Genomic DNA, 13,856 nt, shown 5'->3' with positions numbered 1-13,856 from the left:
AGGAAGGCGGTGGGGAGAGCGACACCTCACCAAATGTGATACACTACAGCCAGAGGGGTGGGTGGGTGTGAGAGAGAGAGAAAGTGTGGGAGGAGAATGCTGCATTATGGGAGGTGGCAGAGGGAGAAAGAGATTGTTTGGGGGAGGAGGAATTTTTTTTTTTTTTTTTTTTTAGAGGTGAGGGGTCAAGGTGGTATTTGCAAAGAGAATATGTTTTGCTTTGCTTAATGACCAAACACTCACAAAAAAAAACTCATGTCAAAACAGCTGTACACAAAATGACAACAGAGTTTATAATGTAATCCACAAAAACTTTAATATCCCAGTTCCAGAAAATTTGTGGGAAAACGAAGCAAAAGCAAACACTGAACACATTGAAGTGCCGCTCATGTACGACTGAATTATCCCATCAAGCGTGAACATCGAAAACAAAGCATTGCGACCAGTTGACATACTTAGGTAGAAAAAAGAGAGAAGACATTGCTGATGTGTTAATATCAGTGATTTTGGACTAAAGATGCAGAAATCAAGAAAATGACCAAGACCTCAAGAATGAAGTGAAAATTTCCTGGAAGCTGAAGAATGCCAAAGTTGGACCAGTGATAGCTGGACCTTCAGAAATAATGACAAAGAACCTCAGATTTTTTTTTTTAAACATCCCTGGGAATATTACCACAAACTAACTACATTTGGAAGCTGGCCGGGGCTCAGTGACGATCCTGAAGAGAGCCCTGGAACAAAACTTTGAAAACAGAAAACTTAACAGCTTGGTCCATGAATCGTGACCCCTTACTGAAATGAAAGTGGATACTTTGAGTCCTCCCTGGGAGAACTCCATTCCACATTCTGCAACCCAAAGATGAAGACACCAAAAACACACACACTCACTTCTGTTGTGGCAATACATTTTATATACATACACACGCATGTTGTCGTTTGTCTTTCGGCTGCTCCCGTTAAGGGTTGCCACAGCGGATCATCCGTTATGATCCGCATACTGATTTGGCACAGGTTTACACCAGATGCCCTTCCTGACGCAACCCTGGTCACCTCTTACGACACAGGGATAAGGATTGGGTTTCGCCATGATTCCAGGCTGCTCTACACCCTCTCATAGCATGGCCCAGTGCAGAGCTCCCATCCTCAAGCGATCCTCCAACCCAAGCCTCCAAGTAGCCAGATTACAGGCGCACGCCACTACGCCCGGTATATACATACACACACATGAAGTACATAAAAACGACAAACAAAGATTTACCTTTAAATAGTTCTTTGAAAGAGGAATTCAAGTGGGAAATTAACAAACTTCAATTGAAATATATAACAAGGCACAGAACACTTCTGAGTTCCCCCTTCTTCATGTCGATGCTTAATGCCTTCACAGCCAGATCATGGGAAACACGTGGTCAGATGGACCTTATTGGTTTTCTTTCGATATACCTGGTGTTGGCTTAAAGGGTAGGGGTTGGTCCTGAGTTAAAATCCTGCTCAGCCATTGAATTAATACCAGGTGGGGTTAACTCAGCCTGTCATCCTTCTGAGGTTGGCAAAATGAGTACCAGCTTGCTGGGATGATTGAGCCATTCGAGTATCCTGCGTTGGAGTGGCGAACCATCCAGGATTGTGTGCAATAGCCCAAGAGATTGCTTCAGCAGTACCAACACTACAGAGTCTGGTCCTCATATGATGGATATGTATCGATGTCAAAGTCAGGGGTGGATTATATTAAAAGATCCCACAAAAAGGTAAAACAAAACAATGTCCTCTAAAAATAAAATTGCACATTTTCAGTGGATGAAGCACCCACCACGTGGAACCGCAGGGCCAAACACAGGCAGAAACATACGTCTAATTGACGTGAGATTGAAAGTACGGGCATTTTTACCGAAACGAACAACCAAGCAGTTTGGAGAGCACTCGGCAAGTGGCTTAAGCACTCAAGCAAGCACTCCAATGAAACAGTTGAAAAACAGCTCGTTTGGCACACGATTAGCAATCACCGAACCGTCATGTTCAACATACACCTCCCAGAGACAACCAAAATGTCAAATATGTCCGAATTGGACAAATGAACACTTTTCTAGGAGTCAGAACTGCTTGCAAGTTCTATTCTGGAGCTTAAATGTTGTAATTCTCCTGAGTTTAAGAGATAGTCACGGTGATCGCATGGGCAGAAATTAAATAAAGCAACGAACACTGATGTCTCTAGGCATTTATAAGCATTGCAATGTACCCAGCGACTTGTAGCTATGATAAACAGGCATTTGATGAGTGAGGAAAGTGGGGAAAAAAAATTTTCATCATAAAGAAATTGTGGTGGCGTGTTCCAAATAAAGCCATTGTTGAGTCGGCCAAAAAACATGGCGGCTTCAGACCTCATCGAGGTTACCTCGGATACGCCTTAAGACCCCAGAGAGCGAGGTGGGCAAGGATCGCCTGATGAAGGATATAATTAAATAAGGCCGTTAATTATCTTCAAAAGGGGTGTTTTAATTAACCTAATCACCCAATTTTCAGTCTTGCACTTCCTTGGAGTTTTCTTAGTATGCATGCAAAGATTCAGGTTGCTCTGTTTTATATTTTTGGAGTTATGGAGGAGACTGACTGACACACACACACACACACACACACACACACACACACACACACACACACACACACACACACACATTTATTAGTGTAGATTTCACATCCTTGAATATGAGAATATACAACAGGAAGTTTGGTGAGAAGTTTCTTTGTAATGTATTGTTGAGGGCCGGGATCCGGTGGCGAGAACGACCACGAGGTGGGGGAGGTTACGTCGTCTCCCACCAGACTCCCCGGAATTGAAGGGCATCGCTCTGGATAATTCCGTAAGTCGGCGGGTCGCTGAACCGACCGTGGAACGCCAATATCTCGACGCGCAGCGTAGGGTCTTTTTGTCTGGAGCCAATTTACCTAATTAACCACGCGGTGTCGTCCACCGGGGAACCATGCGCTCGGCACGTCTTGCTCGAACCGGGTCACTCTCCCGACGGCGGTAGAGTTCCAACTACCGACTACCAACACCGGTTTAGGTGCAGTTGAACGGAACTACCAAAGCCGTGCCGGCTAGGATGAGCAGATTATCGGGTATAAAAACCCAGCTAAACTCAGATCCTAACCATGCTGGACCAATGAAAGAAAGGACGGAAATGGACTGGGAACATTTCTAATAATTGTTTATTTACAATAAGGACACAGAGCAAGCTTATCACAGATATACACAGCAAGATTTACAATGATGGAATAAACACTTAAACAGTTCTACTTAGAGACGGCGCCACACACACAGACGAAAATACAACCCAGGTGTTTTATTGGACCCTCGCAGCCAGGGAGAGAGACGAGCTGGGGTCGCAGTTCACTTGGGTACCTGCACTTTGGAGGGAGTGGTGGCACCTGCCAATAGTCGTGCAGCTCGGCCCACGGTCACACGCGTGGGGCTCGTGCCCGCGGAGGAACGAGTCGAGTAGTCGGAGTCCCAGAGCGGGAATCAGGGTCGCGGACAAGACCCAGCAAAACTCCAATGAACACCCCACGCAGAACTGCAACGAATCCTCCAACAAATCCAGAGCTGACTTTCCCCACACAGAACTCACTGAACTGAAGTTTTTGTCGTCGGTTATAGACCTCCCTGACTGAATGTGGCGGGGGCTCCGTGGAACAGACGTCACTGTCCGCCCTGATTGGACAGGGTCTTCATGGGGTCCGCTCTTTCTGGGCGGGGCCTCTGCCAAACCAGGAGGCCCACCCCCCTCCACCCTTGTGGACTCATCAAGGGGAAGATCTAACATTGAAAAGGAACGTCTGTTGAAGCGCAAAGGAACGGCAGACTGGCCGTTTTTTCCCGTATGCTGTGGCCAGGGAGGCGAGGGTTGCAAGCGCTGGAAGGTACCCGTGGTTGGTTGTTGGATGGTAAAGATTTATTTAACCCAACTGAAAAACATCGCAACGCACACCTTTGATTCTCCCACGAGACAAAAGGAAGGGACCTGTCTTCACATGTACTTAACGGAATAACTGACTTTTGGGACATCTGCATGTTTGAATCCATATGGTTTCCAGATCCATAACAGTATCTTTACGCTTTCCATGGATTTGAGTGACACATGTACATAATTCCATGCAGGACAAAGTTGAGGTACTTTCATATGAATTACTGTACAAGGACAGTAGATAAGACAAATACACAATACAAGGAGGACAAGTGAACATGTGATGAGCCATCAGGTCAAAGCAAGTGATAAACATGCCAATGTGTTGTCCATTAGTCTATTTCTCAGCAAATGATGAACAGTACGAAAAAAAACAAATCAAAGAACTATAGCCAATAGCATCTGAAAAGAAAACAATCTCTTATCTTGGTGACAGTTACTGATTTCCGTGCCCCTTTTCAATATTCCCAAACTGAATGTTCAGAAAATAAAACATTTCTCCTCCTTTAAAAGGCTCTTTATAACATAAAAATAAAAACAATGTCACCCACAGGGTGACCCGTATCTTGCCAAAAGGTGACCACGTGTGACTTCTTTAAGGTCACACTGAGGTGAACAGAGCTGCTATCCACCAGGAGCGACTCCTTGAGGAATATCTGCCTACGAGAGATTCCGATGAGAATCGTTCTACAGAGTAACCATGAAAAATATGCATTTGCCTCATAACGTCACCAAATGACGTCATAATGTCTCAAGCTTGACATATCGAGAAAGCACTCAGAGGTGTTCAATTTGAGGTACTACACGATATGGTTCCTAAAACTTGAAAATTTGACCTAGGGGTCAAATATGTTTGACCTCAGGCGCTAACCATGAAGGTCAAGGCCAATCGCCACCAAAAATTAATCAGCTGAGCGCCAGACCATGAACTATATTCCCATGAAGTTTGAAAACGATCCGATCAAAATTACTCAAAAAATAAGGGTTTCGTCGACTCCCCTGATTTGCGACAAAGTGACCTTGACCTTCAACATTTTGTGTACTGAAAGGGACCTCTATCGGCCTCTGATATGCGAAGTTACAAAAATTTCCAATGACAACTGTGCTCTGCAGAATTTTTTATTCGTGATTACAGACAAACAAACAAACAAATAAAGACCAACTTGCTAAAATGTGACCATGTGTGACTTCTTTAAGGTCACACTGAGGTGAACAGAGCTGCCCACCAGGAGCGACTCCTTGAGGAATATCTGCCTACGAGAGATTCCGATGAGAATCGTTCTACAGAGTAACCATGAAAAATATGCTTTTGCCTCATAACGTCACCAAATGACGTCATAATGTCTCAAGCTTGACATATCGAGAAAGCACTCAGAGGTGTTCAATTTGAGGTACTACACGATATGGTTCCTAAAACTTGAAAATTTGACCTAGGGGTCAAATATGTTTGACCTCAGGCGCTAACCATGAAGGTCAAGGCCAATCGCCACCAAAAATTAATCAGCTGAGCGCCAGACCATGAACTATATTCCCATGAAGTTTGAAGACGATCCGATCAAAATTACTCAAAAAATAAGGGTTTCGTCGACTCCCCTGATTTGCGACAAAGTGACCTTGCCCTTTGACCTTGACCTTCAAAATTTTGTGTACTGAAAGGGACCTCTATAGGCCTCTGATATGCGAAGTTACAAAAATTTCCAATGATAACTGTGCTCTGCAGAATTTTTTATACGTGATTACAGACAAACAAACAAACAAAAGAAAAAAAAACATACAAGCTAACTAATATATCTTGCAAAAACTTCGTTTTGGCAAGATAAAAAACACTTCCAAAATGTATTTTAAAATGCTTGACTCTGCTTATTACTCGATCAGGAACAACTCATTCATTACTCTTCATCAAAACCTCCTTATTCTAAACACTGAGTTCATCCAGTTTCCTCTTTCCTTCACTTTCAGCCCAATTTTCTCCATGCCTTCAACCTAAAACGCCCCCCTCCCCCCTTACCTACGAAATCTGTTGCAGGTTATTTTGTCTGGGATTCCTGAGGCATCCATTTTGAAGAGGTTGTGTGCCCTTTCAACAAAATCAAAAATTTCCCTTTCACGTCCAATCATGATGTCAAACACCTCCACGTCGGGACCCTTTCCCCATTCCCCACCCCTTCTCAGCTTCCAAACCTCTCTCTGCTCCTTCCTGCCTCTCCCCTCCCCAATTCAACCCTGCCTCACGACCTCCTGGCTCGCCTCCCCCACCCTCCATATCATTACGTCCTATCAGGAGCTCCTCTCCCCTGTTCCTAACAATCTGGACCTCAACATCTCTAAGGCCTCTGCTCGAACCTGACATCTCTCAATCCAAGCCACTATACCAGACATCATCTGTTTAACAGAATCCTAAATGTCTCTTTTCTTCTCTGGTTTGATCGACCTGAACCTCATCCTAGCCTTGGAGTCGCATTTTACATCAATGACTCAATTTCTCACTCTTTGTTGTACTACTCTTACACCTCCCACACCCGATTACTGGCTGTGACTTCCCCTCCACTCCCACATTGTGTTTGTCTGTGTTGTCCCATCCTCCCAACAGTGACTCCTCCATCTACCTCTCTCAGAAGACCGAGACCAACTTTTAACCATTCATCTCACCTCTCTTCCTCATATGTGCCAATTTCAATCATCACTAGGCTAATTGGCTGAGTGTTGGGAACTCTCACCAGCTGTGGTACTTCAGCAAAGGACTTGTATGACTCCATGTGACTGATACAATCTGTGAACTTTCCAACCTCGATTTCTCTCAATGGTAAATCTTCCCTTCTAGATTTGATGACCAACTTCCCTGCCAATGTATGTTGTATTGCTCTTCCTCTGCCAAAATTTGTTAATCTGTTTTGATCCTGTGCTTGTGAGGATCCACATCTCTGGAAATTCAAAGATCAGCCTCTGTGCTGGTGAGTCTGGCAGTTCATTCAAGCAAACTGGCAGGGACTGCGAGCAGTCATTACACTGCAGGACTGGTATCCGATATTAATCAGCCTGGGAATTGTTTCATAGAAACAGCCAATCTCGTCTTCAGTTATCCTCCCACCCTTGGTACACTGAATCCCGTGATAAGGCGGTGACCTTAAAACAACTTGCATTCTGCTCCTGGAATGTAAATCTGACCAAAGACAATCTCAGATCATTCCACAAAGTCAGAAACAAGTGTCTACTTTCATGAGTGCCAGAAAACATCTGTCCAACCTCAAAAATGAACTTTCAAACTTGTCCCTCTCCTCTAAAACCTGGTAGTGCCTTGTCAAGTCTGTCTGGCATTTACTTCCTTTCCTCACTTCAAATGGCACCACAGCCAACTACGCTCTTAAGGCCGAATGCCTCAATTTTGTTTGCTTCCAAATCTTGTGTCCCCAACCCTTCTTTCTCTGTACCCACCCTTCCCTGTCGTACCCAACTGTTCCTGGACTCTATTTTGCACCTGAGACAGTGGAGAAGTTTCTGGCAACCCTCAACCGACTATAGGCAACTGGACCGGATGGCATCAGCAGAGTCCTTAAAAACCTGCCCAAGCACTTCCTTTCTCTGCCATTTTCACCCAACATGACTCATTCCGTAAAAAGGTGCCAAAACAGATCCTCTTAACTACAGACGGACTGGCTTACTTCCAATCAGCAAGGTCATGGAATCCATCATCACAGTTAACATAAAATCACTCCTTTTCTCCAACAGCCTCATCAATTCAGATTCAGACCAGGTTTCTCTACCCTGGAGGTGCTGTCTACTCTCCCAACAATGCTTGAAGGCATTCAATGTCACACGCGATTAGGCCATATCAAGTTTTTGATTTGGCATCCTGCGTTGGTCTCCAAACTCTGATTCCTGACTTATACTCTGGAAAATTATCTTTATCTCTTTGCTGACAACTCCCCCTTCTGCCATGACATCCTTCAGACAGGCAGCAGCCTCTTCCCTCTCTTCAGACCTTGGAAAAAAATAAATCACAAACCGGTCAACACTTGGAAGTCTTAATCCTGAGAAATGCTATACACTCACTCAGCCAAAGGACCAGACCACAAACCCTCCCATCTACTTTTTCAAATAACACCCTCAAAGAAGTCCACTCAAACTCTTGGATCTCACTCTCAGCCATGATCTATCTTGGACAAACCACATTTTAAATATGACCTCCAAAACCAGCCGCTGACTTGGCATCCTCCATCATGCAGTCCTTGTCACACCTGAATTCCTATCTGCATAAAAGGCTTCCATTCACAGCTTCATGGAATACTGCTCTCCCATCTGGGCTGGAGCCTCTGCCTCACACCTTACTCAGCTTGATACCATGGAAAACAAGTTCTTCAAGATCATTGGAATGAAACAGTCAATGGGCATATCACCTCACCATCACCAACAGGTCGGTGGTTTCTTCTACCCCCCCCCCCCCAACACCATCTAGACACACGTGGTCCACCAGAAACCCTCTCCTAATAAAACTGACAAACTGCTCACCTCATTTATTCCTGCCTATGAACTTCCACATTCTCTTCAATCTCATTCTTCCCTCCAGGGGGGGAATGAGATTGAAGAGAATGTGGAAACGTGCTTGAAAGTATACCTGTAATAAAGGAGCCTCTGCACAATAAAACAGTTGGTGGACTTCCTGATCAACTTGTACAAAGTTATGTTAGTCTGTCATGAAAAAAAACTGGATGCTGTGGACCTGTGAAAGGTGCCCATCTATGGACCTTCGGCCTAACGAATCTAACCAACCTTTCGTGCTTCTTAACACCGAGGGCAAAGTCGTATTTGGAGCTTGTCGATGCAGATTAAGTTTTAAATATTTACGATTAAGGTTAAGAGGCCACAATATAAACTGGAAAGCATCTGAAAATGCAAAGCCAATATGTCGAAAGATTAAAAAAGCGTTTAATGCAGAATGGCTGCTGCTAGCATTCCAACAAAAAGCGACAAAAATGTTAAAAAAAAAAAAAATACATTTATTCATTTGGTCTCCACAATATCATGCTTGAAGATTTTATGACAAAAGCTCAATTGGTAAAAAAATGTTACAGCCTGGACACAAAGTGAATCTCTATTGGAAAACAAGGATTTTGAGGAAAACATGACTGGTCTATCATTTTATGTCATCCCCCTGGAGTCATCCTCTCAAATGTCATCGATGTCATCCTCTCAAATCCTACACGCCACATCGGGAGTATAATGAGATATGCCGAGTTTCAAATTTTTCCGATCAGAGGTCGACGTGCTTTAATTATTTTGCAATTAATCCAAGATGGCTACCATACATCACAATAATTAAAATATTCTCCATGGGAGGGGTGGGGTGTCACTCCTACCCTGAAAATTGGCAATTGGAGGAGTGGTTGAGGGAAGACATAAAGAAAAAAGAAAGAAAAAAAAAGAGCAAAGGTCAAACAATGACAATTTCAACAATATTATTCATTTGTCTTCACCCTATTCTCATAATAAAGCTTTGTTGACAATTCAACAAAAGCTGAAATCATAAAAAAAAGTTACAGCACAGACCACGGCAGCTGTGTGTGTTAAAACCATGGCAGCTGCTGCGAGCTAATTGTCTCAACTTGGAATTGGAACCCTTTTTACTATCAGCCAAAAACAACAATTTGCCTTTTGTAAAGATCGAGTGCACAAGCCTGAATTACCGTGCACCAATTACGTGAAAACCATACATGAAAATGTAGCGGTTTGAAACCCATTAAAAAAAATTAAAATGTTTGGAAGAAAAAAAAAAATAAAGTTTGAGGTTCATAATCCATGGAAGTTAGGCCAAGTCACATTTGCTCTACGGCGAGGATACTGCGGCCGTACGCCCTCTGAATTGACAAACGTGCGGCGGCCACAGAGTTTCTGAGGTGGCCTCAGGGTGGCCCTAGGCCGTATGGCTATATTTTACAGGCCGTAAGGTCGCCGTGGAATTATAACGCGGAGTTATAACTTTTTTCATTTCTACGTTCGCCGAGCAATTCAACAAGCCAAAAAAAAAAAAAAAAAAAAAGAGTAAAAAATAAAAATAAAAAATTAACCCATTCGTTACCGTCCGACTGGCCGCACGTTCGCCTTAGGGCCCCCTCTGCAGTCGCCTTGCGTCTGCCTTGAAAATTCTATGGCCGCCGCAGAACGCCCTAAGGTCACCGTGCGACATCAAATCAAAGACCGTACGGCACCCCGAAAAATAAAAACATGTGACTGCTACATTGTGTGACCGTGGAAATACTGCGGCCGCTGTATAATTGCTAGTGGCCGTAGATTTTGGAGACCCCACGGCGCCGTGGCAAATGTGACTTAGGCCTAAATACGCCGTGCGGCTCCCCGAAAAATAAAAACACATGTGACTGCTACATCGTGTGACCGCCGTATAATTGCTAGTGGCCGTAGATTTTGGAGACCCCACGGCCACCGTGGCAAATGTGACCTAGGCCTTAGTGATATGATTTGTATCATATTGTTAAACACAAATAAAAACATGAAACATTTTGAAAAGTCTTTCAAGATACCCAATTAATTTTCCTCAAAGGAAAAAAAAAAAATCTTCAAGGAAGGAGATTACATCTTGGAAGAAAACATTCCTCAAACAAAATAGTTTCCATCATCTTTATTGACAAGCACACCCAAAGGAAATTGGCATCGATTCCACCAAAGTGCTCAGAGCAGGACACCGTACTGCTGCAACATGGCCGTGTACTGTGCGGTCTTCGGCGCTACGTTCTGCTCGGCTCGTTTGCGCAGCGTCTGCCACGGGGAAGTGAAAACGGATTAAACATGGAACAAACTTAAAAATATACGTCACGCGTGAGCTGCGGCAGCGCGGGCCCCCATCTCAGTCATGATCAATCGTCATTGTTCTCAGACAATGTGGGTAAGATTATACATCATCACAGATAGAAGCGAAACACGATTTCGTCCACAGCACGAGTCAAGTGTGTTGCAACTCACAACGGTGTGCTTCCGGGCAAGCCAAGACTTGTTGGATCTGCGTTTACGCTTCACTTCCAGGGTGGAAATCACCCCACGGTACTTCCAGCCAACTTCGTGGGAAATACGGCCGAGCACGGCAAACTTCGCACACACCGAACAAGGGTGGGGAACAAACATGGGTATGAGCAGTCTCAGCACATGATGTACAAACCAACAAGGGGTTCCTCCCATTAGAGAAGTTAACATTACACCAACTCGACTCGTGCCACCACAATCCCAAATGATCGTCGGATCGATTTACCATTCGTTGGAAAACTGGAGCAACACTAAGGGACAGCAGTTGTGAAACACACACACACACACACAACGGGATTTTCATCCACAGACTCAGACTCATGGAGCCGTCCGTATCGAACAAACCTTGCGGATGGGATTGAGACGCATGAGTCGCAGAGCTGAGGGCACCACAAGTCGCTTGCGCTGGATGGAGGGAAGCGGGGGGGGGGGGCGGCAGATCATTTTCCTTTTTCACATTTAGAACACAATTGGGGGCAAGGAATAAATCCTCAACTTGCCCAAACCAAGATCTTGCTCCAACACTCTCAGAACTTCTTGCTTTGCATTTACACACAGCATAAAACAATTGGGAATGTCATCATTACCAGTACAATAGTAAGTGTACAAACATCAAGTAACATTACATTGTCTGCCCAAAAAACAAAGGTACGCTCACTTCGATTGTCTCTATCGGGATTTTTCCCAACGAGCTCCTCGAGGAAAATGCTCACCTTCTGGTAGAGTGGTGGAATGCCGTCATACACCTTCAGACGATCCAGAGCCCACTGTCCTCGTTTGGTCTTGTGTGGAAGCATACCTGGGGGGGGGGGGGACAAACAATCAAAATGGCGAGGAGGATATTTGCCAAAGCAAATTTGTTATCTCACGCCATTACGTACACAATGCCTCCCCTCTCCACACGCTATACATTACAGAAGCATGTGATGAAATCTCTGACCAAACCCCTCCCACAAACGTACATAAGAGATGATCCTTTTTCCTTTGCCCAAAACTGGAAGAAGTTTGGGGAACAAAAGGCATATCTGCACCCAAAATGCACTACACCCGGTCATCCTGAAAAGAACGAGCCTCGCTCGACCCATTCATAGAGGGGTTAGGATGGCCTGACAAAACCGGATTAAAAACCTACAAGCAAGGCACGAGGGAGAGCCCCGAAATAAAGTGCCATAAGGTGTTGGGAAAGCGCGGAACTCCAAAGGACTCCGGTGGAGACCCTCACCTCTCACCGTGCGCCAAAAGATCCGGCTCGGAGCTCGCAGGTGGAACGGTCCACGTGATGGGTTGGTGTTCATCCGCTTGCGCAGGAAAGACAAGTACTTCACTGTAACACACGACACGTGCCACGCACTTCTACCCACAACCCGAACCACCAGCACACACTAAATTAAAAACCACCCCCTTCACCATACGTACGTTTATTCCTGTAGAAACTTCCCGAAATGTTGATGGCCTCGCACCGGACCACCACCACCTTTTGACCTGCGGAACACGCCACCCACCAGTCAGCAGAAGACGATGGTGGCCCGCAAGAGGGTGTACACGTCACACACACACACACACACACACACACACACACACACACACACACACACACACACACACACACACACACACACACACACACACACACACACACAGAGACAGTCCGACTCATATGGTAGTGCATGATGTTTCCTCAAGGAAATGTTCGGAAAACGTGAAAATTGAATCATCGTCAGAACAGAACAAAAAAAATAAAAAGAACCATCTATATATTACATACGCAACATTCGAGTCTCCCCCAATTCCGGCATCGACCACGTGGGCGTACGTAATAAATGGACGGCCCCGATATACACAAGGAGCGGCACATTCACTCACCGTTAAGCAATTGTTTGGCCACGATCGAGGCCAATCGGCCCATCAGGTGGCCCCGGCCATCGAGAAGCAGAACCTGGGGAGCAGCAGGCGAGTGGTGAGCAGATTGGTGAGCGGTTCAAAGGGAAAAAACCTCATAATTACCAAACCACCTCGGTGCAGAAATAAAACTGAGACACATCAACATGAACATGAACAAGAAAAAAAATTTTTCCTCAAAGAAATCCCACAATGGCCGCACTAAGCACGAGGCCCGACCCCGTCACAGGCTTTGAGTGAAACGGCAACAAATGGAATCGCATAGATTCAAAAACATCCTGTTCCCTCAAGTTCGGATTCCTAAAGATTCTTCCACCTCGTCTGCTTCAACTACTGAAGACGAAACATGGGGAGGAAGATTTTGCTCAAACGACAGCGCCTCGAACCTTTTGAAAGCGCTCCGTCATGGCGGCGAGGAAAATGGGGGAAAGGCCGAGACCGCGGTCACGTGACACAAACGCGGTCTCTGATTGGCTCACCGGCAAATCGCGTCATCAGAGTTTTTATTTTATTTTTTCTGCTCAATTTTTTTCAACCTTTTTAAAAAAATTTATTCCGCCATTTTTCAAATCCTAAAATATTCTTTTGCGCATCAAGTATGAATTTTTAAACCGATGTGGCGTCATTTCGGAATTTCCTGAAGAAAAACAGTTTGCCACACTCCTTCCTCTGCTTCGAACTACTTTGCCATGGCCATCACTAAGAGTATCATTTCTTCCAATTCATCATCATCATCATCATCATCATCATCATCATCATCATCATCATCATCATCATCATCATCATCGTTAAACGGAAGTAGATCGTGGTCTTCTTGAACCTTCTGATCTTTCAAAGTTTACCCGACTGGCGCGCTTCTTTTGATGAATTTGAGGTTTAAGAACGTCTCGATGGATTGGTCGGTGAACACGTGACCTTGTTGGATCGTGCTCGACAATATGTGTTCGATTCGCTCGGTTTGCTCAGCTT

The 13,856-nt window shown here is 44.8% G+C and overlaps 1 protein-coding gene across 2 annotated transcripts; it reads right to left on the bottom strand.

Moving 5' to 3' along the window:
- Window positions 1–10,575: 10,575 nt before the first annotated feature.
- Window positions 10,576–13,394, bottom strand: RPL13A (ribosomal protein L13a). 2 transcript variants are annotated; one of them, XM_085858595.1, is made up of 8 exons: window positions 13,274–13,394; window positions 12,852–12,924; window positions 12,405–12,470; window positions 12,211–12,312; window positions 11,702–11,787; window positions 11,334–11,393; window positions 10,932–11,054; window positions 10,576–10,727 (listed from the first exon to the last, which is right to left on the bottom strand). In XM_085858595.1, exons 1-8 carry the CDS (start codon window positions 13,292–13,294, stop codon window positions 10,641–10,643), a joined length of 618 nt encoding a protein of 205 aa, XP_085714721.1. In that variant the 5' UTR covers window positions 13,295–13,394; the 3' UTR covers window positions 10,576–10,640. The 2 variants fall into 2 exon arrangements, with proteins under 2 accessions (XP_085714721.1, XP_085714722.1); XM_085858596.1 differs by having other exon boundaries at window positions 13,204–13,301.
- Between the last annotated feature and the right edge of the window lie 462 nt (window positions 13,395–13,856).

This window comes from Eptatretus burgeri, chromosome 16, assembly GCF_056783735.1.
Source record: "Eptatretus burgeri isolate ZD-2024b chromosome 16, Ebu_testis_v1, whole genome shotgun sequence".
In the NCBI taxonomy this organism is placed as follows: Eukaryota; Metazoa; Chordata; class Myxini; order Myxiniformes; family Myxinidae; genus Eptatretus; species Eptatretus burgeri.
The sequence above is the reverse complement of the archived record's forward strand: the minus strand, read 5'-3'. Positions and strand labels throughout refer to the sequence as shown.